Genomic DNA, 25,392 nt, shown 5'->3' on the forward strand with positions numbered 1-25,392 from the left:
ATTATACTCAGAAAAAAAAAGAGTCTCCAAAAGGAATTTACTGAGTTCTTTTGAAGAGGAAGTCATAGGTACCGGAAGACTGAGGGACAGGGCCTGTGTGAGTGGCCGGTTGGCAAGTGGTGGAATCAGGGCCAGAACCCTGGACAGCTCCCCTAAGGCAACGGTGAGAATGGAAGAGTTATTCCCAATGTCCTGCAAAGGCTCAGGCCCAATCCTTTTGTTGAAGCAGAGGGTCCTCACCTCCCTGCAACTCCTGCACCCTAGCCCTTGGGGCTACTGAAGGAATGGTGTGGGGTAAATGTCTTCTGAGCTTGGAGTAGGAAGGTGAAGGAGTTTAGTGTCCCTGGAGCCTCCTTAGGGAACTAACCCAGGACCTTCTTCCTCCCATGGATTTCGTCTGCCCCTCTTCCTACACTGCCAGTCTGTAGGCACCTGCTGATGAAGTAGCAGAAGCACACTGAGGTACAGGTGTGGGGAGGCAGTGTGAGGACCACAAGACAAGTCACACAGCCCAGGTTCAAATCCACTGCTGGGATCTTGGGAAAGTGATTCAACTTCTCTATGTCCAGTTTTACATCATTAAGACTGAAGGAATAGCACCTACACTGCACCAGGATTGAATGAGGATTAACTACAACAGCACACATAACACCACTGGCACAGACTGTTTAATAAGTGAGTCTGTTTCCTGCCATTAGGGAATGGAAGACAGGGGAGTTAAGCATGAGCCTAGAGATAACTTGGCTCCATGCTCAAAAACAGCCATGAATTATGTGTGCCAGAGTGCTGGGTCTGTACCTTGAAGGCCCTGGAGAAGTTTCTCTTTTCTAATATTCTACTAAGTTCTAAGTTCTTCAGTAACTAAAGAGAAAACTTCTGCTTTAAATTCCCCCCTTCCAGTCAGACAGGGCAAACAATATATGCATAAATAATAATTGTTCAGCAGGAGGGAAGAATGTTTCTTTAAAAGCCTCATAATGAGAGAGTCAGAAGAGACCTGAATTTCTAACTCAAAGGACTGGAGAGCCAAACAGGTGACATAAATTTGCAAAGACAGAGGGAGCCTGCAATGAGCTGGAAAGTGTTTGTGTGCTGACTAAAAGCCTTTAAATAAAATTTAAAATAATTCTTTCACCCCAACAGAGCCCTTCTACAGCACCCATTTCTGCTCAAAGGCCTTAGTGAGAGGGCTCTTCCCTAATCCCTACTTAATAGATACCAAGGCTGGAGCTCAGAGAGAAGCTATGACTTGCCCAGGATCATCCAGAGCCAGGCCTGCTCCCATACTGGGGCTCTTCCCCTCCCTCAGAGAGCCCTTAGACTGCTGCAGAGCGGATGAGGGCAGCTCCTTAAGTGCAAGACTTACTCCTTCTTCCCTGCAGTGCCTGGGAGAGATTAGACAATAGGCTGCTGCCTCTCATCCTAATGCTCTGGTCTCCATCACCTCATCCCATAGCCATCTCAGGGACAGAAGCCAACTTTCCAATGACCTCCAGCCTTCCACCAGCCAGGACAGAGCCTAGAATAACAATGCCCATGCAACCGGAGGGACTAGCCAGGAAGCCAGGCTGACCCTGTACCTTTTATCTGCTCTTCACAAGACACGCGACTGTGAAATGAACAAAATAGCACATTTTACAGGTGATAATAATAACAGCAAGCACTTACATTGCTCTTCCAATGTCCCAGCCACCCTAATCAGTAGGTACTATTAATCTATACTGCAGACAAAGAAACTGAGACACAGAGGGGTGAAGAAATTTCCCCTGCATCCTAACTAGTAAGTGCAAGAGCTGAAAGCCATCTCAGTTGCCTGTCTATAGAGCCCCAGTGCTTCGCACTGTATCAAAGTTATTCTTGGGGGCGGGGAGCATGGTAAGGGAAGAAGCTGAACCTAATGCTAATTTGTTTTTCAGGTGAGAAGGGTAGGAAGAGTCTTCTCTGACTCTGGAAGAGAGAGAAAAACTGTAATCTCAACAATACAGTTCTCTGAAACTCAGCTGCCTCAAAACCTCTCTCCTGCCAACCTACAAACCGGTTGGTACACGGACTGGATGTGCCATCCAGGGTCAACGCTCTTTTGGGGGCGCACTGGATCCAGTGTACAGCCAGGGAAGCTCAGCCTGTCCTCTGAGAACGGGGCGTCTCAGTGGGTGCGGCCATTACTGGAGGTGAGCCTCCCTTAAGTCTGTGATAAGAGCAAAGCGGCTGAGTCCAGCCGGGAGGACGGAGGACGGGGGAGGGGTAATATTGGGCGTGGCGCCCAAAAGGTCTTTCTTACAGCTCTGAAAGGACCCAAGCCACATCACTCCCTGAGTCCACCCGGGACTTGGAGGCAGCTCTGGAGATTGGTGTCGGGGATGGGGGGTAGGGGAGTGGAAATAGGGAATAGGGAACGGGGCGGGACTCCCAGGAGCCCGAGATGGGGTTATTCTGTGGCGAGCACAGAGCCTGGGAGGAGTTATAGGGGGAGGGGTGAGGAGGAGGGAAGGGAGAAGAGGCGGAGCTGGGGGACCTGGACAGTTAAAGAGGAAAAGGGGTCTACTGGCTGGGAGAGGATGGCGAAGGAGTGCAGGAGAGTGGAAGAAGCAGGGCTAATATTCCGGGCCCGATGGGGACAAGGCGACTTTTCTCCTCAATCCCCAGATTCTCTTAGGAATTCTCTGCTTTGACATTCTCCTGAAGGGGTGTCATCGGGATACCGCCCAGCAGTCTATGCGCTTCACCTTCCCTTCCCAGGGGTAGAAGGGGCCAGGGGGCGGGGAGAGAAGAAGGGTTGGGATATCTGTGCCCTAAGCTCCTCGGGTCTCAGTCCCACAATCCAGCTACTAGAACAGATGGACGAGGCTGCGGCTCACCTCGGGGACTCCTTGCCCTCTGTGCTCGGAGATTCAGGCTGCGTTGGAGATTTGGAGTCCCCGGCGTCCCCCTCTCCTGCTGGGCGGGGTGAAAGCAGCCGCTGTGCGCCCCCTCGCAGGGGGAGAAAAGGGGACTCGGACCCAGTGGGTCCTAACTAGGGGTGGAAGGTAGGCAGAAAGCCAGCTTCTCGCATGTAGCACCCCGTTATCCTCAGGGACTTGGCCAGGACTCTTTTCGCTCCAAGACCCCTTTCTCAGGTTTTCAGCCCCGGCGCCTCTGGGAAGAAGACCCCCACTGGGCCGCGCCCCGCCCCCGGCTCCCGCCCAGCGGACGTCGCATTAGCATGAGCGACGCTAGTGGCCGGGGCACCACTCGGGGGCCGAGACTCGCAGCGTCACAGCCCCGAGTGGAAAGGGAAAAAAGAAGAAGCGGCGGAGGAGAAGGCAGGAATCAGCGATAGGGGAGGGGACACCGGCGGCAGGGTGAGCAGCCGGCGGGCGGGAGGCAGCAGCATGCCCCTCGGCCCGCGCGGGCGATCTCTCGGCCCCGCGGGGAAGACTGCAGGCGCGCCAGAGGCGCAGCGCTCTCAGTCTCCGGCCCAGACCCCTCTGCGCACCCGCCTTTCCTGATCACCCCTGAGCTCAGCAGCGGAGGGTCTGCGGCTGCCCCGAACAGCGCCGGCGTCTCCCCGAACCCGGTCCTTGCCTTTCCGGAGGTGCAAGGCCATGAGCCCTACAGCTACTTGAGGCACAGGGGGCGCTGCGCGACGCGGACCGCGCCCCCGAAGTTCTGAGCTCCAGTCTCTGCCCTGCAGGGCGGCTGCGTTCAGCCCCGTAGCGGTGTCCTCGGAAGTGCGGCGGGGGTGGGGGCAATGGAACCAACGGGCCAGGCGGGAGAGGCAGCCACCAAGCTGTCGGAGGCGGTGGGCGCAGCGCTCCAGGAGCCCCGGCGGCAGCGGCGCCTAGTGCTGGTCATCGTGTGCGTGGCGCTATTCCTGGACAACATGCTGTACATGGTCATCGTGCCCATCGTGCCTGACTACATCGCCCACATGCGCGGGAGCAGCGAGAGTCCCATCCCAACCCTAGAAGTGTGGGTGCCTACCCTGTCGCAGCCCACTCCAGCGAATGCTTGTGCCAACACGCTTAACAGCTCAGAGTCCCCGACGGCTTCGTGGCCGGCCGGATCTGCCCTTCGGCCCCGCTACCCCACGGAGAGCGAGGACGTGAAGATCGGGGTTCTCTTTGCCTCCAAGGCTATCCTGCAGCTTCTGGTGAACCCCCTAAGCGGTACCTTCATCGATCGCATGAGCTACGACGTGCCGCTGCTTATCGGCCTGGGTGTCATGTTCGCCTCCACAGTGTTGTTTGCCTTCGCTGAGGACTATGCCACGCTTTTCGCCGCACGCAGTCTGCAAGGCCTGGGCTCGGCTTTCGCAGATACATCCGGCATTGCCATGATCGCGGATAAGTATCCCGAGGAGCCGGAGCGCAGTCGCGCGTTGGGCGTAGCGCTTGCCTTCATCAGCTTTGGAAGTCTAGTGGCACCGCCCTTCGGGGGCATCCTCTATGAATTCGCGGGCAAGCGGGTGCCCTTTCTGGTGCTAGCCACGGTGTCACTGCTCGACGCGCTGTTGCTGCTGGTGGTGGCCAAGCCCTTCTCAGCCTCGGCGCGGGCGCGGGCCAACCTCCCTGTGGGCACACCCATCCACCGCCTCATGCTGGACCCCTACATCGCTGTGGTGGCCGGCGCACTCACTACTTGTAACATCCCACTCGCTTTCCTCGAACCCACCATCGCTACGTGGATGAAGCACACAATGGCGGCTTCAGAGTGGGAGATGGGCATGGTCTGGCTGCCGGCCTTTGTGCCTCACGTGTTAGGCGTCTACCTCATCGTGCGCCTGGCGGCGCGCTACCCACACTTGCAGTGGCTCTACGGCGCGCTGGGGCTCGCAGTGATCGGTGCCAGCTCGTGCGTTGTGCCTGCCTGCCAATCCTTCACACCATTAGTGGTCTCGCTCTGCGGCCTCTGCTTCGGCATTGCGCTGGTCGACACGGCTCTGCTGCCCACGCTCGCCTTTCTCGTGGACGTGCGCCACGTTTCGGTCTACGGAAGTGTCTATGCCATCGCTGACATCTCCTATTCCGTGGCCTATGCGCTCGGGCCCATAGTGGCGGGCCATATCGTGCATTCGCTCGGCTTTGCACAGCTTAGCCTTGGCATGGGCCTGGCCAACCTGCTCTACGCTCCTGTCCTGCTGCTACTGCGCAATGTGGGCCTCCTGACGCGCTCCCGCTCGGAGCGCGACGTCCTGCTTGATGAGCCACCGCAGGGTCTGTACGATGCCATGCGCCTGCGTGAGTGCTCTGTCTCCGACTCGGACCGCGCGCCTCGCAGAGCACCTGGCCCATTTGATGAGTGCGAGGACGACTACAACGACTACTACACCCGCAGCTAGCAGCCCTGCTTCTCCTCCAGGCCACCCACCCCCTTCCTACCCCTCCAGTCAAGGTGGCTGCTCTGTGAGCACAGTGGCCAGCTCAGGCTCAGGGCCTGCCCCTCCAGCGAGTATCCCCGGAACGAGCCCCTATCTTTAGTTCCTCTACCCGTGTTCCTTCTCCATGACCTTTTCTGTGTCCCTCTCCCTCTCGTCTAGTAAAGTGTGGAGCACTGAGGCACGCAAAGTGATGCGCTCCTTGCACAAAAAAACGAGGCATGCGAGTCTCCATCTCGGGGCCACCCTGTATAGGGCTGTATGTCTGTCTGCCTTCCCTTCTGTTCCTTGGCCTGCTGCACAGCGTTGTCCCGGCCCGAATCAATAAAGAAATCTCTCCCAGACTGAGTCTCTTTACTGATGGGGATGGGTGGCCAGGCACAGGGCCAGGACAGAGGGCTGGGTGAGTTGAGTCTAGCTCCAATCCAACTTTCAGCCCGGCGGGCACGCGGGGAACCTGTGTTTCTTTTGCTACCTGATTAAGGAGATAGTATGAAAGAAGCAAGCCCAACAAGGGCTCTCACCCGTGGACATCCAAGGCCTCACATCCCTTTAGCCCGAGACAGCCCAGCGCAGTGCCCCAGGGTGCGGCCCAGGGTAAACTGAGGACCCACTCTCTTTGGTGCATAGGCCCTGCCCCTGTGGGACACGCCCTGCAGATACAAACTTCTGAGGCTTGGAGGGCTGGGCTTCCCTTCGAAACCCGCATCCTACCCCATCTAGATGCCCAAAAGGTGTAGGGGCAGAGCTGTTCTGGGCAGAGGTTCGATCTCGGAAACGCGTGTGTGATGTGTGTGTTTGTTAGAGAGTCAGGCTCTATCCTGTGAGGAGTAGGAAAATAGTTGTCGATGTGTCTTGCTGTGTCCCTGCCTCATGGGTCTGAGCCTGGACTGGAGAGGATGCCAGTGTAGGATCTGGTGCCAGCCCCCCTCCCTAACCCCGTCCTGGAGTGGAAGTGACTGCTCACTTTGAATGCTGGTCCCCAGGAACCCCAGGCATGCGTTTGTGTGCCACTCCCAGCCTGTGGCCTGCCTAAGGCTGCAGAGTGCTCCCATTCCAGTGTGAGGAGAACCCGCCAGGGTTGCAATGCCTGTAGGGATCTGCACGCTGGTGTGTGCACAATCTGTCCTCGGTATATGTGTCTGGCTTTGTGTGTTTGTCTGGGCAGGGTTTGTCTTTATGCATGTCTGTGTGTTGTGTGTAATGATCTATATGTGGGGAGGGGGAGGAGTGCTTTGTCTGGGAGGAGTGTCTGCCTCTGGCTGCCTGTCTCTAAGCATCCCTAGTCTGTGTCCTTCCCCATCCCAGTAGTGGAGAGGACCTGCTGTGATTAACAAACAGGTTGTTGTTACCATCATCATCACCATTGTCGTTGTTGCTGTTATTTTGGAAGGAGTTGTATGTAGTATTTGAGTATGGCCTAGACGATGGGGAGGGCACAGATTTCCCCAGACCCAATCCTCCCTAGAGCTCTGCAGACACAGCTGCGGCTAGGGTAATGGGGTTGGGTGAGCAAGGGGACTGGGGATGGCATGGTTCGGGCGAAGTTCTGCCCGCCCTTCTCAGTCCTGCATTCTGTTGCCCTTGTACAAACTGGCCCCAGCTGGGGTGGCGGAGTGGGGGCGTTGCAGGAGGTGGGATCCGGGAAGGCTGCGGCGAGTGAGGTGATCAGGGATAAAGGGGGGTTGGGGAGGAAAGACAGGGGTGGGGCTGGGGAAGGGAAGAGAAGAAGGGAGGGGAGGGAGGAGGAACAAGAGGAGGAGAGGACAGGCGCGGCCGGGTCGCTGGCAGTCGGTCGGGAGCCCACGGGAACCTGACAAACGTCGTCGGAGGCTCTACAGCCGACAGAGGTGGCAACCCCCACCCCCGCTCTGCTAACACGCTCTCGGATCCCTTGAGCTCACACTCCCGCCTCCAGTCCTGCTTGGTGCGGTGCAGCGGCGGCTGAGAGGTACAGCCTAGGAGAGCAGGTGAGAAGGGCTGGGCTGGTGGCACGCAGCGCAGCGAGCAGAGGAAGTCTCCGTCCAGAGACCGCACAGGGACGAGAGGTCCCGGGACTCTCGGAGTCATCCTAGTCCAGAACGGCAGCGGCCGTCGTGGCACCGCCAGGAGATTGAGGGATTCCGCAGCTCTGGTGCTTACCTACAAAGAGTGGGGGCAGGGAACAGGGGAGCCGGACGCTGAGATGTTTGGGGGAAAGGGCTTGGAGAGCCTTGATCATCAGGGCTCCGCGGCTCCACGTGCATGTTCTCACTTCTTCTGGACCCCTATCCACTGAGTGCCAAGGTCTGCACTTTCTGTGCGGAGTCGTGGGGTCTGCAGGTCTCTCCCCGACCACCCACTCTGGAAGAGGCAGGAGGTGGGGAGAGGGCGACGGTAGCAAGCATGAGCCATGTCTGGGGGATTCTCTGGAGGGGCTGGACAGCCTGTGGTGCAGAGCCGAGCTGGGGTTGGGCCTCTAGGGAAGAGCAGAGATCTCTGCCGGGAGCGTTTAAAAGCCTGGCTGGTGAGAGGGCACCAAACAGACAGACAGACAGAAAGGTACATATACACAAATACATACACCCTCTAGGCGCCCGCCCAAGCCAAGGAGGAAGAGTAGCTGGCTCAGGGACCAGGACCTCACATTTGGCCCCCAGGAAACCATACTGCTTCCATCCCTGCGGCTCTCCAACTCGTGGGGTCTCTGAGTTTTGACTAGTATCTTCCAGCTATGGCGCTGGCTGGGGGCCAGATCAAAGAGGAAGCATGGGCTGCACTGTCGCTGGGGCCTTTATCAACCCGACCTTACCCTTCTTTGCCCCCTCAAAACCCCGCCGTGATGGGGGTGGGCCCTCACCTGGATACTGCCGTTTCCGTGGGGGGCTGGGAGCTGCTATGCTCTATTGCACCAGCAGTTTGGAGACCACCTAGTCCTGAGCACCTGGTGTGGTACCTGAAAGGACTCTACATTTTCTGCCCAGCGTTTTCAAGCAGCCCAGGCTCCTCCACCACTAGACTGGGTTCATCCATCTTTCTGGATGCTCTGCCCTTGGGCAAGCTGTGCCCATGCCCAGCCCCTACCTGGACTGTGCCTGGGAATTCGTGTAGGGTAAGGGTGGAATGGTCTAAGCATCAGCTTTAGGCTCTTGGGAATAAATATGGAATGGGTGAGTAGAAAGTATGGGTGTGTGTCTCTACAGGCTTACACTTAGCTTAGAGGGATCTCTAAGGGTAGAGTTTGAGCTCTTAAAAACTGGCCTTTGCCTCCTTTGGTCTGGCTCACTCTACTGCCCCTTTAAAATTAGTCCACTACTCTTGAGGCTGTTAGGCAGTCCCTGGGGGACTGGGCTGCCCAGCTTCCCTGTACCACCTCCCTCAGCTTTCCCATGGCACCTACACTGGGAACATGCAGAGCAGAGACTGCCTACATCACAGTCAATCCAACAGGCACCAAGGCCCTCCATGCCTTGGCCATATGCCAGCCTCCCAATCAACCCAGAGAGCCTCCTGGAACTCAGGGCCTTGGAGGGCCTTGGAGGACCTTGCATTCATCCAGGAATGTATTCATGCATACATGCATTTCTTTTACTCAGTTCCCCAACACTAATACTACTCCATGGCAGGCACCTGCTAGGTTCCCGAAATGAAGCACTAAACACTGCAGGTATGGTCTTGCCCTGGAGAAGCTCACAGTCTAGTGGGAAAGAGAGATTTTAATCCGCAGATCACACATCTTTTCGGCCCCAGGCAAAAACAAAGCAAGTGTGGATTAGGAGTGGGCAAGCTCAGCCCTGCTGCCTCCTACACTCCCCAGGGCAGTCAGTTGGGCCTGGATGACAGCAGTCTGATGGGGCAGGTACCAAATGGAAGCTTACTTCAGGCCCCACGCTCTCTTACTTGGGGGTTCAGAAAGGACACTGTGGTCAGGGGAGCTGATCTGGAGGCCAGGAAATTGGGGCCAGGACGCAATGAGACCCCTGTACACTACTGTCCCACTCTGGCCTGCTCACAGGGTGTAGGTGGGTATCAGACTACAGGAGATGATGGGTCCATGGCAGGTCTATGTGGCTATTGTGTTGATGCCTTTCTGCTTCTTGGTCCCCAGATCTGTATTTCTGTTTCCTCAACCAGGAGTCACCAAGATGCCCATCCTGGAAAAAGCCCCCCATAAGATGGCAGCAAAAACTCTAAGCAGTGAGGAGGAACCTGTGAGTGACTTTTGGAGCCCACTCTCTTATCCCTACTCTCCCCATTCACATGCCCTTGGCTCCCAGAACAGTCCTGAGGGGAACTTGCCTCTAGTACTTGCCTGGCCCAGAGTCCTGCCCTCTCCTGGGCATGAGGCCCAGGCTGCAGCCCTGCCCTGATCCTGTTGAGGAGCCCATGCAGGCATGGGGGCACTAGGAGTAGCTTCAAGGGGTGCTAAGGGAATGCTTACAGCCATATTTCCTAACCTCTAACTTCAGGGAGAGTCCTTGAACTAGGCTAGATACTCTTTTTTTTTTTCCCTTAGGACTTACCCCCACCCCAATTTCCCTTTCCAATGGCTTTGAGCCCAGAGGAGTTGCCTTAAGTAAGCCTTGTCACATCCCAGCCCCAACTGTTGTCACTGGTTCAGCCCTGGAGCCTTGAGATAAGCCACCCTTCCCTGGGCAAGCATCCTTCCTCCCATTCACCTTCCAGAGTGAAGAGCAGCACATCCGATCTCTCCAGTATGGCACATGTTGGTCACTCTGCTACACTCGTCTTCTTGGCGCCTCCTTGATACCCACACCACTCTCCATCCCTACCCCCAGGTTTCATTTGGAACCCTGAACAGAACTTTCTGGTTTCTCCCCATGAAGCTGTTCACCACATTATCCTACTCACTGTAGCTGACACCTCTGATGTTCCTTCTGCTCCTTAGCATGTCCTTCCCTTTGGACTGTGGCTGCCTTGTCTCTCCATCAAACCTGAGTCCAGCTCAGGGCCTGGCTCACATAAACTGCCCAGGAAACATGTATTGACCTGAGACCCTAAGGTTCAAACACCCTCATAAAAACAAGACCTTGCCTCTGTTCCTATCGTGGGCCAGAAGCCTGTAAGAGTCTGGAAGGAGCCCCAAGGAGCTGACGTCCGAGCAGAGATTTTCTGCCTCATGCCTTTTTGTGTATTATCAATCCCCCATGACCCAGGCTGAGTTTCAGGGCACTGTCAGAGCCCCAAAGAAGGTTGGCCTGTTTCTAGCAGGGGCTCCAGCCAGACCTGCTGCCACTCTTGGCCAGGCCACCAACAGGGCTTGGCTTTCTGTAGGTACTTGCCCATTCACCCACCACAAAGGCCCCAAGGTCCCAATAGAAGAAAGAGGAAACCAGGTTAGCTACATGAAGGACGTGGACATGGCTTTCTGGAGTGGGTCGGGTAGCCTGAAATGCTGTCTAGACCCATCTTCGAGTTGTCCCCAGGGTAGCAACAGCTTCTAGTTAACACTGATAGCCTCCTCCCTCACCCTAAGGCAGTGAACTCTAGACACAGGATCAGGAAAGTGGAGGAACCCCATTTATTCATCAGGGCATGTTCACTCAGTCCCATCTGTCCAGGGCAGCCATGGGGCTCCATCCTGTGTGTAGAGCCGAGTGGAGGAAGGCTTTCAGCAGGCCCCTTCACTCCACAGCCTGCCTGGGCTAGAAATTTATTGCCCCCATCACCCTACAGAGAAGAAACCTCTGAAAGAAGACAGCCTACTTTGTAAAATTTAAGCAATAATATGAAAAGTCTTGGTTTCCAATTGTGACCAGCTAAGTGAGGAAGAAGGAAAGGGGATAGAAAAGAGCAAGAGAGAAAGAAGAGAATGGTTGAGGAGGAAGGAGCAAAATGAATATTGAATGAAGACCGATTTCAGGTATCAACTCTGTCACCAAATTTCTGGGTGACCTTGGACTATCTCTCCATTTGCTGTGTCTAAGCTTCCTCATCTGTCAATGAGGCTAAGCCATAAAATGGTTGAACACGTATGTCAGATCACTGGTGAACACAGCTCATTAACTGGGAAGCATGGGGCCCAGACTCTTTGACACTTTGGGGGCCCCCAGAAATTATGAGTTTCCTCTTAGGAATTCTTCTGGAAGGATAAGGACACCAGCATTATAACATTTAATAATGTACCTATTGTGGCCAGTTGTTTCTCTCATTTAATTTTCTCTGGGCCCCTCTCAGGTAGGAATTGTTATTTATGTCCTGTGGATGAGGAAGCTGAGACTTAGGAAAATTAAAAGAGGAGGAACTTCCACTGCACTTTTTCCCATCCTATCCCCTTACCCACAGGGAGTAGAATACCCCTCTCTGGGTACCATACTTGGAAGGGATTTAATAAGAAGCCCAAGGCATGAGTCACCTTCCCAGGAAACATCTTGCATGATTCTGGTCATTAGGACAAGCAATGAACTATATCTCCCACCATCTTTCACCTGTTTAAATATCTCCATTAGAGTCACACCTTTTGGATCCAGAGATCAATTGGATTGTTGAGCTCCAGCTGGGAACAGTTTCCAAATTAAGAATGACGAGCAGTCAATATCAATAACAGGACTATTTCATCTTAGACCCATTTGCTATGGTTGATAAGAATTTTCACATCAATGATTTTTTTGATCCTATGAGAAGGAGAGGTTATTACCCCCATCTGACAGGAAAGGAAACTGAGGCACAGTGGTAGGGATGATTTGCTTAAAATTGAACAGCTGGTCAGCAGCAGGGTCAGTGTATGAATCCAGGTCTGTCTGGGATCAACATCAAGGTCTTTTCCTCTGCACTTTGTCCCATCCTTGGGCAGGGCTGGGGTATGGGAGAAAGCAAACAGGAACTCCTAAGTTCACAGTTCTGCTGAGCTGAGGCCTGAAAACACATGAGTCTCAGGATAGGGAACAAGGATGGCAGCAGATGGAGACAGACACTAGGCATCAATTTGGGAACAGGCAAGGGCCACACATAAGGATAGGAACAGCAAATGCCTATGAACCCTCTCTTCCAGGGGCTTCCCAAACTTCCAGTACCGCCACTGCAGCAGACCCTGGCCACTTATCTGCGGTGCATGCAACACCTGGTGCCCAAGGAGCAGTTTAGGCAGAGCCAGGCCATTGTGCAGCAGTTTGGAGCCCCTGGTGGCCTCGGTGAGACTCTGCAGCAGAAGCTACTGGAGCGGCAGGAGAAGACAGCTAACTGGGTAAGAGTTGCTAGGAGGGGACTGACTGGGGGGCAGACATAGGACTCATGGGGCAGGAGGGCAGGAGGGAGACTTAGAGACAGAGGGATTTGGGTGAGGGGCAGGTAGGTGACAAAGATGGGGCAGATGGAAGACAGGGGTTGGGGACAGATAGGGCCAAGGGTGAGGAACTGACAAGATGTGGCATGTAAGATAGATATGTGGACAGAGGGCTGACAGATTGGGGGAAAGGGATGTGGGATAAGGATGGGAACAGACAAGGACAAGTTTGGGGGACAGATGGGTGACAGGGATGAGCAGCAGAAGGTATTGATGAGGTCAGGGAAGTAGAAAGGGGTGAAAGGAATGGCACCTTCATAAGGATAGGCAGGGGGCATGGATAAAGCACCAAACAACCAAGATGGGAACCTGGAATGGAAGAAAGGATAGAGTACAGGGCAAGGACAGGCATGTGTGTTGGGAAACACGTGGTCCTATGGAATGAATGAATGAGTGATCTAGTGAAGTATCCCAACTGTCTCTTGGGGTTTCCAGGATGGGATTGGTGTGTTACACAAGCAAGTTACCCTTTCTTGGAGGGAGTGTACATGGACCTTGTGGGTAATGGCTCCCCTCCCCTACTCTCCCCCACAGGTGTCTGAGTACTGGCTGAATGACATGTATCTCAATAACCGCCTAGCCCTGCCTGTCAACTCCAGTCCAGCTGTGATCTTTTCCCGGCAACATTTCCAGGACACCAATGACCAGCTAAGGTGAGGTCATTGTGCTCTTGGACTCACAGCTTGGGAGTCTGCCTGGGGAAGGGGTCCTGGCCCTAGCACCAGGAAGGAAAGCCTGGATCTTGTGTCTTGGCAGAGCTTTCTGAGGCCAAATGGCCCTGAGGCAGGATCTGTCCAGGCCCTGGGGTCAGGAAAGAGGTTAGGTGAGGCTGCACATGAGGAACAAACACATTTGGGGTGGGTGGACACTAATGGAGGGCATGGGCCCCCAGATGTCCCCGTGGCAAGTCTTGACCTGGCTGAGGTCATGGGAGGAGGTGGTTACACTTTCATCCTGCCAGTACTTGAGGCTGGGACTTGTTGGTTAGACACAATGCCCCAGGTGATCTGAGAGGCCCCAGCTACCTTCTAGCTCCCAGCTCTAAACAGAGGCTCAGAGTGTTTGGCAATGGTTAGTTCCTGCCAGCTGCCTTTGCCAGATCTTGTGCATCTGCTGCAATTTCACAGCTCACTTGGCCACTGGAATGGCCTCTGGGCCCACTGATGACAATGGAAGGGCCATTTATGCAAGGGTGGGGCAGGGAGAAAGGATCTCCCTGCAAGAGTCACTCGGACCCAAATCCAGGTCTCTGATTTTAGGACTTGAATAGGACACAGTGTGGGGACAGTTCAGAAGGAGGAAAAGAAAAACAGGACCCTCTCGCCTGCAGGCATGACTCAGCTATGCTTGGGAGACCTCCAGCATGTCCTTTCTCACCAATACCGGTCCAAATGTCTGGGGGCAGCCTTCCCTCTTGCCCTGCAGCAAGGGCCTCCCCTGGTCAAAAGGATGTGTGTAGATGGATAAATAACTTCTGAGAACAGTTCTCAAAATTGCATTCGAGTGGGCATTTTCCTCTAGATGTAGTATAGCCAGGGCTCATTCCTCCATGAACAGTTAAGTGGACACAATTCCATGGCATGGTTCTCTGGTGCCTTTCCCCTCAGCACCTGCTTTCCTTTTCACTAGCACTTAGGGAACTAAATTACTGACTTTTCCCAGGAGACTGAATTTCCTACAACCCCAGGGTCCTGGCTCAGTCCAACCCCGGCATGAGCCCTTCCTAGGAAGAACCCAACCCCTGTCTTCTAGCCCTTTCCTGCCTGCTCTGTGTCCTCTCCTGGTTTCCTCTCCCTCCTCCTTTTGCTCCTCATTCACATCCTAGTGTCTTCTCCTCTCAGAGTTCTTCCCAGAGGATCACTTTTAATTCAAAGCTTGTGAAGGGCTGACAGCATAGAGATGGGTAGGAAGCAACAGGTATACCATCCTATTAGGGCACTAACTACTAAGACCTGGCATCTGGTGAGTGGTTATTGAGTTGGAGGTGGGGGGTGGGGGGGAGAGAGGGAGAAAGAGAGAGAGAGAGAGAGAGAGAGGTTGAAGAGGGAGGGAAGGAGGGAAGGAGGTGGGCAGAAAGAAAAGAAGAAGGAAAGAAACAGAAAGGGAGATTGGAGAGAGAAAGAGAGGGAGCCTGTGCCTCTGAGAGGAGAGGGTAAGGCCTCATCTCTCCCTACAGGTTTGCCGCCAACCTCATCTCTGGAGTGCTGAACTACAAGGCCCTGCTGGACAGGTAGGACTGGGCCCAGACTGGGAAAGGTAGTGCCCTATTCTGGTACAGCCTGTTCATTCACTTGTCTCCCTGACACACTAGACAGGAAGCTCTAGAGGGCAGGAAACTTGTCTTTTTTCAGCTCTGTGTTCCTGGCTCCTGCCAGGAGTAAATAGGACCCTGCCACCCACCAGAGTCAGGATGACCTTTACTCCCCCTGGCCCAACTGTTAACAGTTTCTTTTCCTGGTGTAAACACTATTCTACCTTGATCTTTTAAGAATGTTCCCATTCCTCCATTCCTTATATGTACACAAGAGTATGTATATCAGGAATCTAGAGAACACACAAGAAGGTAGAGAAGGGAGAGTCAGCCTTGCCACCTGCTACTTGAGGGAAATGGTCTCCTCATTCTGAACCTTTTTACTTGGCTTCAACCCCACTTTCCTTTCTGCGTTAAACCAGTGTTCATTGAACAATCTGCAGTGTTCTCTTAAATTTTGTAAAATGTTTGTAAAACACTACAAAATGAATTAGTAGAAAATGGTACAAAGGTACAAAATATGAGACCACTTTTTTAAAATTAGATTTTAACTTTATATTTTTTATTTTTCAATTACAATTTACATTCAATATTATTTTGTATTAATTTCAGGTGTACAGATAAGTAGTTAGACAATCATATACTTTACAAAGTGTTCCCGTGATACTTCCACTACCCACTTGGCACCATACATAGTATTACAACATTATTGACTATATTCCCTATCCTGTACTTTACATCCCTGTGACTATTTTATAACTACTGATCTGTAATTCTTAATCCCTTCACCTTTTTCACCCAGTCCCCCAACACCCCTCTCTTCTGACAACTATCAGTCTGTTCTCTGTATTCATGAGTCTGTTTCTGTTTTCTTTGTTCATTTACATCATTCTTTAGATTCCACAATAAATGAAATCATACGGTATTTGTCTTTCTCTGATTGACATTTCACTTAGCATAATATTCTTTAAGTCCATCCACGCTGTCACAAATGGTAAGATTTTCTTCTTTTTCGTGGTTGAGTAATGTTCCATTATACAAATGCAACACCTCTTTTTTATCCAGTCCTTGACTGATAAGCACTGGGTTGCTTCCATATCTTGGCTACTGTAAATAACGTTGCAATGAACATAGGGGTGTATATATTCTTTTGAATTCATGTTTTGGGTTTCTTCAAATGTATTTACAGAAGTAGAATCACAGGATCATAAGACAGTTCCATTTTTAGTTTTGTGAGGAACCTCTGTACTGTTTTCCATAATGGCTGTGCCAATCTGCATTCCCACATACAGTGCACAAGGGTTCCCTTTTCTCCACATCCCCACCAATACCTGTTTGTTGATTTACTGATGATAGCCATTCTGACAGGTGTGAGGTGGTATCTCATTGTGGCTTTAATCTACATTTCTTGGATGATTACTGATGTTAAACATCTTTTCCTATGTCTATTGGCCATCTATATGTCCTCTTTGGAAAACTGTTCAGATTCCCTGCCCAATTTTTAATGGAATATTTTTGGTGTTGTCAGCGTTCTTTATACATTTTGAATATTAACCCCTTATCAGATCTATCATTGGCAAATATGTTCTCCCATTCAATTTTAATGGGTTTTCTTTTCATTTGTTGACTGTTTTCATTGCTGTGCAAAAACTTTTTAGTTAGATGTAGTCCCATTTCTTTATTTTTTTCTTTTGTTTCCTTTGCCCAAGGAGATATATCAGAAAAAAATATTGCTACAAGAAATGCCTGAGATTTTACTGCCTATGTTTTCTTTAGGAGTTTTATGGTTTCAAGTGTTACACTTAAGCCTTTAATCCATTTTGATTTTATTCTTGTATTGGTGTAATAAAGTGGTTTATTTTCAGTTTTTTGCATATTATCTGTTTAATTTTTTCAACACCACTTATTATATTGATGTTCTTTACCCCATTGTATGTTCTAGGTCTCTTTTGTCATAAATACTTGACCATATAGGCATGGGTTTATTCCTGAGCTTTCTATTCTTTTTTTTTTTAGAATAAACTTTATTACATGAGCTAAGATAGGCAGTAGGAGGACTTATTTGCTTTTACAAGGCTTTGATTTTTCCCAGCTAGAACTCCAGCTCCTTGCCCTCTAAGACACGACCACCTGTACAGCCACATTGGTCTGGCTTGAAGGATGCAAGCAAGAAGTTTGCCCTGCTGGAACTGCTCCTCGAGATGACTGCTGATTGTGGCGTTGGCATTCTTTCTCCTTTCATCATATTTCTTGTGAATTTTCTCTGACTATTTTTTGTTTAAAACCTCTTCCCCCCCAGGGATCAGCTTACTCTTCTTGCAGCCCAGGGTAGTGCCTAGTGGGACTCATTCTTCTATCGGTATAGTGTGCTGTCAGCGAGCAGAATGCAGCTCTTATTAGGGTCTCGGTGTGGACCATTTTGTTGTTGGATGCATTATAGAAAACATTAACAATCCTTGTTTAGTGTATACAATACTCCGACCTCCAGGAGAAGTTGTTCATGTCCAACCTCAAGTTTCGGTACTTCTTGTTGCCTCCCTGCATTCAGACTGTGTGTATGCAGTGGGGGCCATCTTAGCATTGAGAGCAGGGTGTCCCGGCTCGTATTTTCTCTTCTTGTGGTGGGGCTTTCTCTTGCCCTATGTCTTGTGGTATTTGTGCCAGTTATCCCAAAAAATGCTCATGGGATAAAAACTGTCCTGGGCTCTTTATTCTGTTCCATTGATCTATATGTCTGTTTTTATGCCAGTACCATGATGTTTTGAATAATATAACCTTATAGCATAGTTTGATATCAGGTAGCATGATATCTACAACTCTGTTCTTCTTTCTCAAGATTGCTATGGCTATTTGGGGTCTTTTGTGATTCCATATAAATGGAATTGTAGGATTATTTGTTTTAGTTCTGTGAAGTACACCACTGGGATTTGATAGTATTGTGATGAATCTGTACATTGCTTTGGGTAGTATGGACATTTTTACGATGTTAATTTTTCTTATTTGTGAGCACAGTATATGCTTGCTTTTATTTGTACTTTCTCTTCAGTGTTTTATAATTTTCCAAATGCCTCCTTGGTTAAATTTATTCCTAGGGTTTTTTTTATTTGATACAATTGTAAATATATCAAATAGTTTCCCTTTCTGATAGGTCATTTTTGGTGTATAAAAATGCAACCAATCTCTGCATATTTATTTTGTATTCTGCTTTTTGCTGAATTAATTGATCAGTTTTAGTAGTTTCTTGGTGGAATTTGGGGGGTTCTCTATGTACAGTATCAAGTCATCTGCAAACAATGACAGTATTACTTCTTTCTTTCTAATTTGCCTTTTATTTCTTCTTGTCAGCTTGCTATGGCTAGAACTTCTAGTACTATGTTAAATAAGAGTGGTGGAAGTGAACATCCCTGTCTTGTTCCTGATCTTAAGGGAAACACTTCTAATTTTTGCCCCTTGGGTATGATGTTGGCTGTGGGTTTGTCATATATGGCCTTTATTATGTTGAGTATGTTCCCTCTATTCCCACTTTGCTCAGAGTTTTTATTATAAATGGGTACTGGATTTCATCAAATGCTATTTCTGCATCTATTTATATGATCAAGTGGTTTTTCTTCTTCTTTTTTTATGTGGTGTATCATGTTTATTGATTTGTGGATATTTTACCAACCTTGCATCTCAGGAAAAAAATCCCACTTGATCATGTTTTATGATCTTTCTAATGTATTGCTGAATTTGGTTTGCTAATAGTTTGTTGAGGGTTTTAGCATCTATGTTCATCAGGGATATTGGCCTGTAATTTTCTTTTTTGGTAGTATCTTTATCTGGCTTTTGAATTAGGATAATTCCAGTCTCATAAAATGAGCTTGAGAGTCCTTCTTTCTCTTGAATTTTTTGGAATAGTTTGAGAAGAATAGATACTAGTTCTTCTTTGAATGTTTGGTAAAATTCACTTGTGAAGCCATCTGGTCCAGAGCTTTAGTTTGCTAGGAATTTTTTGATTGCCATTTTGATTTAATTAGTTGTAATCAGTCTGCTCAGATATTCTGACTCTTCCTGATTCAGTTTTGGAAGACTGTATGTTTATAGGAATTTATCCATTTCTTCTATACTGTCCAATTTGTTAGCATATCATTGTTTGTAATATTTTTTTTACAGTCTTTAGTTTTTGTGTGGTGTCAGTTGTTAATTCTCCTCTTTCATCACTGATTCTATTTATTTGGATCCTCTCTTTTCTCTTGATGAGTCTGGGTAAAGGTTTATCAATCTTGTTTATTTTTTTCAAAGAACCAGCTCTTGATTTTCCTGAGAACCTTAAAGATTCACCAAAAAACTACTAGAAATGATAAAGTAGCAGGATACAAAATAAATACTCAGAAATCTGTTACATTGTTTTGTATTTTTTGATATATTTATTGATTATGCTATTACAGTTGTCCCATTTCCACCCCTTCACTCCACTCCATCCTGCCCACCCCCTCCCTCCCATATCCCCCCCCCCATAGTTCATGTCCATGGGTCATACTCTTTGGCTTCTACATTTCCTACACTATTCTTACCCTCCCCCTGTCTATTTTCCACCTATCATTTATGCTATTCTCTGTACCTTTCCCCTCCTCCCCTTCCCAAACCCCCATTGATAACCCTCCATGTGATCTCCATTTCTGTGGTTCTGTTTCTGTTCTAGTTGTTTGCTTAGTTTTCTTTTGTTTTGGTTTTAGGTGTGGTTGTTAATAACTGTGAGTTTGCTGTCATTTTTACTGTTCATATTTTTTATTTTCTTTTTCTTAGGTAAGTCCCTTTAACATTTCATATAATAATGTCTTGGTGATGATGAACTCCTTTAACTTGACCTTATCTGAGAAGCACTTTATTTGCCCTTTCATTCTACATGATAGCTTTGCTGGATACAGTAATCTTGGATGTAGGCCCTTGCCTTTCATGACTTGGAATACTTCTTGCCAGTCCCTTCTTGCCTGTAAGGTCTCTTTTGAGAATTCAGCTGACAGTCTCATGGGAACTCCTTTGTAGGTAACTGTGTTCTTTTCTCTTGCTGCTTCTAAGATTCTCTCCTTCTTTTAATCTTGGGTAATGTAATTATGATGTGCCTTGGTGTGTTCCTCCTTGGGTCCAGCTTCTTTGGGACTCTCTGAGCTTCCTGGACTTCCCGGAAGTCTATTTCCTTTGCCAGATTAGGGAAGTTCTCCTTCATTATTTGTTTAAATAAGTTTTCAATTTTTTGTTCTTCCTCTTCTCCTTCTGGCACCCCTATAATTCAGATGTTGGAACATTTCAAGATGTCCTGGAGGTTCGTAAGCCTCTCCTCATTTTCCCGAATTCTTGTTTCTTCATTCTTTTCTGGTTGGATGTTTCTTTTTTCCTTCTGGTCCACACCATTGATTTGAGTCCCAGTTTCCTTCGCATCACTATTGGTTCCCTGTACATTTTCCTTTGTCTCTCTTAGCATAGGCTTCATTTTTTCGTCTAGTTTTCGACCAAATTCAACCAATTCTGTGAGCGTCTTAATAACCAGTGTTTTGAACTGTGCATTTGATAGGTTGGCTATCTCTTCCTCACTTAGTTGTATTTTTTCTGGAGCTTTGAAGTGTTCTGTCATTTGGGCCTTTTTTTTTTGTTTTTTGTCTTGGGGCATCTGTTACTTAAAGGGGCAGAGCCTGAGGTGTTCACCAGGGTGGGGTAACGCTGGCCGCTGCTCTGTGATGCTGTATGTGGGGGAGGGGCCGAGAGGGAGCAATGGCACCCTCTCCACTCTCCACCGGGTTTCAGTCACTCCCTCTGCTACCCACAATCAAATTGGGCCCCTCCGGTGCTGGTTCCCAAGTGAGTGAGCTTGTGCACTCTCTAGGCCCCTGTGGGTCTCTCTGAAGACCTCTCCTGTGAGGCTGGGAGTTTCTCCTGCTGCAGCCCCAATCCCCACAGGTGTTTTCACTCAGAGGTTTGAGGCTTTATTTCCCCGCACTGGAGCCCTGGGTTGCAGGGTCTGCTTCACTCCCCTGCCATTTGTCCCGGTTTATCTGTGCGCGATTGTGGGGCGGTGGGGTCTGCTAGTGGTCAGACTGCCTGCCCCATTCGTTCCACCCTCCACCAGTCTCAGTCCCGCCACAGCCACGCGAGTCCTCTCAGCCCCGGTGCCCGTCTCCGCCCCTCCTACCGGTCTGGGTGTATGTTTCTTTTTTATCTACTTGGTGTCGGACCTCCTTGCCGTTTGATTTTCCGTCAGTTCTGGTTGTGGGAGGAGGTGCAGTGTGTCTACGTACACCGCCATCTTGGTCCTGTTTTGTATTTTTTTAGACTCAATTTCATTTATTTCCACTCTGATCTTTACTATTTTCTTTCTTTTACTCTCTTTGGGCTTTGTGTATTGTTTTTTCCCTAGTTCTTCTATGTGTAAACTTTGATTGTTTATTTTAGGTTTTTCTTGTTGTATGTGTGTGTGTGTGTGTGTTTTGAGATAGACCTGTAATGCTATGAATTTCCCTCTTAGGACTAATTTTGCTATCCTTCAGATTTTGAGTTATTGTGTTCCCATTTTTATTTGTCTTAAGGTACCTTTTGATTTCTTCCTTGCTCTCATTATTAACCCTTTCATTGTTTAGTAACATGTTATTTAGCCTCCATGTGTTTGTGTGTTTTTCAATTTTTTTTCTTGTAATTGATATCTAGTTTAAAAACACTGTGGTCGGAGAGGATGCTTGATATGATTCCAAACTTCTTAAATTTGTTGAGATTTGTTTTATGTTCTGACCTGTGATGAAACCACTTTTATTATTAGATTCAACAGACATAAAATTCCTCTTTTCAGCCAGTACAATGTTTCTGAAAGCTCCCTCTGGATTCCCATATGCACCCTGTTGTGGATTGGTCATTACAGTTTAGTTTAATACCCACACCTGGAGCAGAAGTGTCATGGGGCACCCACCTGGCCATGGGGATGGGCCTCAGCTCTTCTCATGGCTGCCTCTTACCCTCAGGGCTCAGCTCACACATCTCGTCATCAGTAAGATTGTCCTTGGCCACTCCCCCTTGCCACTCTGAATCTCTCCCTGTAACCCTCACATTTACCAATTTTCTGCTTGTTCTCTGCACCCCTTTGGAGTAGTAAATGCATGTCTTGTTTGCTGCTATATCTCCTAGATCCCAGAATAGTGCCTGGCACAAAGGAATGCTCAATAATATTTGTTGTCTGAAAGGATGGAGGGAGGGAAGGAAGGGGAGAGAAATAGGGGGAAAGAAAGAGGAGGAGGGAGGGGGAGGGAGGTAGAACACAAGACATGCTGAGACCACAGGAAAAAGAGAATTTTCTTTCTTGAACTCAGAGGATGCTTCTAGAAGAGATGATAAAGGACTAGGCTCTTATAAGAGTAGAAAGGGTTTTCTAAACAATTAGTTGAGTGCAAGTTTGGGGTGAAGACCTGCCAAGCAAAGATAAGCATAAACGAAGGCAAAGGGGGCTAAAATGGTAAGGTCTGCACTGTAGTGCATGAGGCAGGGGCAAGGGACACTAATGAAGATGTGAGAAAACCCTGAGGGTTTTTTGGGGCATGGAAATGGGGCATTCCACCACTTTAAAAGTGAGGAGTCAAGCTCTTTGACTACCATCACAATGCAGTTCTAGTTTTTGTGCCCTGCTTTGCCTAATTAAGTTACAGTAAAACCAATTCTGATTTCCTCCCTCCCTCCCCACTCTCCCCCTCCAGTCACTCCATCCCCACTGACTGTGCCAAGGGTCAGCTGTCAGGGCAGCAGCTCTGTATGAAGCAATACTATGGGCTGTTCTCCTCCTACCGCCTCCCTGGCCACACCCAGGACACACTGGTGTCCCAGAAGAGCAGTGTCATGCCAGAGCCGGAGCATATCATTGTGGCCTGCTGCAACCAGGTAAGTGGCCCCTTGCTGCTGGGGAGGGCACATGTGTGCTCATCCATTCCTCTTTTCCCAAGGGTGCTCAGCCCCTTCCCTGAGTTACACAGTTAGCTGTGGCAGAGTGGCCCCAAAATGGGGCCTCCTGACTCCCTGTCAGGTCCATTTCTCTCCACTGGTTAGGTTTTAAGAACAAGAAGGGTCATCAGTTGAAAACACCTTCACTGGGCTCCTATTCCAGCCCTGACCAGGCAGGTCAGATCAAAAGAGTTGCCTGGATGGATAGCTTGGGATCATTAATGAGACCCAGCATGGCCTCAGACCTCCACATGCAATCACCCAGGTTATGGCCTTCTAAGATTATACACCAGAAATGCAGCTTTATAGACTCTTGGGACCTCCTTGCTTTTTTCCCTCTCTACTTACTTGTGTGTTTGAGATCTATCCATAAGCTGTATATGGAACTATTTCATTCCTTTCAACTGCTAGGTAGACATGCACTAGACAAGTATACTACATTTTACTTGACCATTTCCTACAGGAGCCATTTAGGCTCCTCTACCATTTTGCTTCTGCAAACAGTGCTGATATGTACATTCCTTTGTATATCTTTCAGGGCACAAGGTATATGTTCTCTAAGCCTTAGTCTAAAATATATATTTATAAGAGCAATTTCTGAGTTATAGAGTATGCAAATTTTTAGTTTTAATAAAAATTGCCCCCCAAAAGTGATTGTACCAATTTATACTCAATTTCCCACAAACATAATGGCCTTTATATGAACTAGGAACCACAAAAGCAAATGTTCTTTTAGCTAAGTTTAATCTGGACTTCTTTCAGTTGGGGCAGCTTGGAGTCCAAAACAGTTGACAGAATTCTGGTCCCCAAATTGTGACTATTCAAAACCATCACATATATTGGGAACCTCGGGCCTGACTATCTCCATCTGTTCTCAGATGTGAAGGTTCAGTGAAGGCTTGGCACTGTGGGCCAGTTGCCATGAATGATGTGTTTGACCTGTTTCCCCCACAGTTCTTTGTCTTGGATGTTGTCATTAATTTCCGCCGTCTCAGTGAGGGGGATCTGTTCACTCAGTTGAGAAAGATAGTCAAAATGGCTTCCAACGAGGATGAACGCTTGCCTCCAATCGGCCTGCTGACATCAGACGGGAGGAGCCAGTGGGCTGAGGCCAGGACAGTCCTCGTGAAAGGTCAGCAGCAGTGCCCAGTGAATCTCCACATTCATCTCATCCTTGAGCCCATTTGCTTTTCCTCCCCCCCGCATTGGGCACCATGCCTCATCCCCATTTACCATTGCCTGGGGAGCTGAGACCTCCCTCCAACTCAGGCCCCAGTGGCAAGCATTGCTGTCAGCCAAAGTGCCTTGAATTAGAAGGCACCTTTGGTACCCGCTTATATCATGTGACAATACTCTAGCTTTTTGGGTGAAGCTCACTAGCACTGGAATCCTGGAATATCTGAAAATGCTGGGGGGCAGGAAGATTTCGAGCTGGAGGAAGACTGGCAGCAATTTAGCTGTTGTGTTTTACTTGTTGACATGGGTGGCTCTCATTGGAAGGGTCTGAGTTACTGGGAGAGCTGTTAGATGAAGAGTTGAGATGGAGCCCACCTCTGGGAGGGTGCCATCTTTACATAAATTTTTGGTCCTAAAACTTTTCATCTTTAAGCTGAAAGTTTCCAAGTATTCCTATAAGAAATCTAGTATTGCCTTAACATTTTAAAGTCATCCTCTGGAAACTATTTTTCAAACCCAAGGCCAGCTCTATTCCAAGGAACTGGATAAAGAGCCTTCCTCTCCTGCCTATGTTAGAGACTCCTGGATGAGAAGTGAGACTTCCATGAGCCTCCATCTGCCCCTCAGGTTTTCATTTGGCCAGGTGTCCATCTAGACTCCCTAAGCAGAGGACCTGGGCTAGGCCTGGGGAGTGTAAGAGATAGGAAGAAGCACCTATCCTCAAGGCCACTAGATAGGAATGGGGAAAGAGAGGGCATGAGGGAGCAGGCTCAAATTCATGGTAATGTGACATCTACTAATGTAAGGTAACAGAGACAGCAGGTGCCAAATAACTGCTTCAGGACTTCAGAGCAGGAAGATGGCCCTTCTAATTGGGAAGCTTTCAAAAGGTTTTGTTGGAGGAGGTGGAAATTGTGCAAATCCCTGTGACATGAGAGCGACAGGAGGGATGGATAGCATCAAGTCTGGCAGACTGACTATGGGCAAAGCCAACTGCCCACCAGGGACATCTGCCCTGCCCAGTACCATGAAGATAGCAACCTGGCTGGTAAGGATGGCCATGCTGAATGTACTGGGAGAATGAGGAGGTGGGGGGATCTGGCTCTCTGACAATAGGCACTTTCCTTGTCTGATCCCTCTTCCTAGTAGTTCTTCCCACAGGGCTGGCTGGGTCTTTGCACTATCCAAAGCTCAGGTCATGTGTCACCACCTCAGGACCTCGTTGAGCATTTCTCCCCAATCATTCTCTGTCACTTTGCCCTGTTTTCTCATCTAGATTCTATTTTTCACTTGCCAAAGTCAGCTTTTCATTTGTTTGATTCATGCTGATTATTTGCCCCTCCTCAGACTCTCCCAGTCAGTAAGATCCAGGAG

At 49.2% G+C, this 25,392-nt stretch overlaps 2 protein-coding genes across 2 annotated transcripts in view; both read left to right on the forward strand.

Annotated features, from left to right (window-relative positions):
• Window positions 1-3,260: 3,260 nt before the first annotated feature.
• Window positions 3,261-5,666, forward strand: SLC18A3 (solute carrier family 18 member A3). The gene has a single exon (XM_024561065.3). The coding sequence runs from the start codon at window positions 3,731-3,733 to the stop codon at window positions 5,318-5,320; it is 1,590 nt and encodes a 529-aa protein (XP_024416833.1). The 5' UTR covers window positions 3,261-3,730; the 3' UTR covers window positions 5,321-5,666.
• Window positions 5,667-7,142: 1,476 nt separating this feature from the next.
• Window positions 7,143-25,392, forward strand: part of CHAT (choline O-acetyltransferase) — a 77,474-nt gene continuing 59,224 nt past the window's right edge. The window contains exons 1-7 of the mRNA XM_045195915.2: window positions 7,143-7,326; window positions 9,470-9,546; window positions 12,348-12,539; window positions 13,173-13,291; window positions 14,815-14,868; window positions 22,602-22,782; window positions 23,797-23,974. Coding sequence (XP_045051850.1) covers window positions 9,481-9,546; window positions 12,348-12,539; window positions 13,173-13,291; window positions 14,815-14,868; window positions 22,602-22,782; window positions 23,797-23,974 — 790 coding nt within the window. The 5' untranslated portion in view covers window positions 7,143-7,326; window positions 9,470-9,480. The remainder of the gene's footprint in view (window positions 7,327-9,469; window positions 9,547-12,347; window positions 12,540-13,172; window positions 13,292-14,814; window positions 14,869-22,601; window positions 22,783-23,796; window positions 23,975-25,392) is intronic.

This window comes from Desmodus rotundus, chromosome 4, assembly GCF_022682495.2.
Source record: "Desmodus rotundus isolate HL8 chromosome 4, HLdesRot8A.1, whole genome shotgun sequence".
In the NCBI taxonomy this organism is placed as follows: Eukaryota; Metazoa; Chordata; class Mammalia; order Chiroptera; family Phyllostomidae; genus Desmodus; species Desmodus rotundus.

Bases quoted from the DNA above. Each gene is read 5' to 3' on its own strand.
- SLC18A3 (XM_024561065.3), top strand. From the start codon at position 3,731: ATGGAACCAACGGGCCAGGCGGGAGAGGCAGCCACCAAGCTGTCGGAG.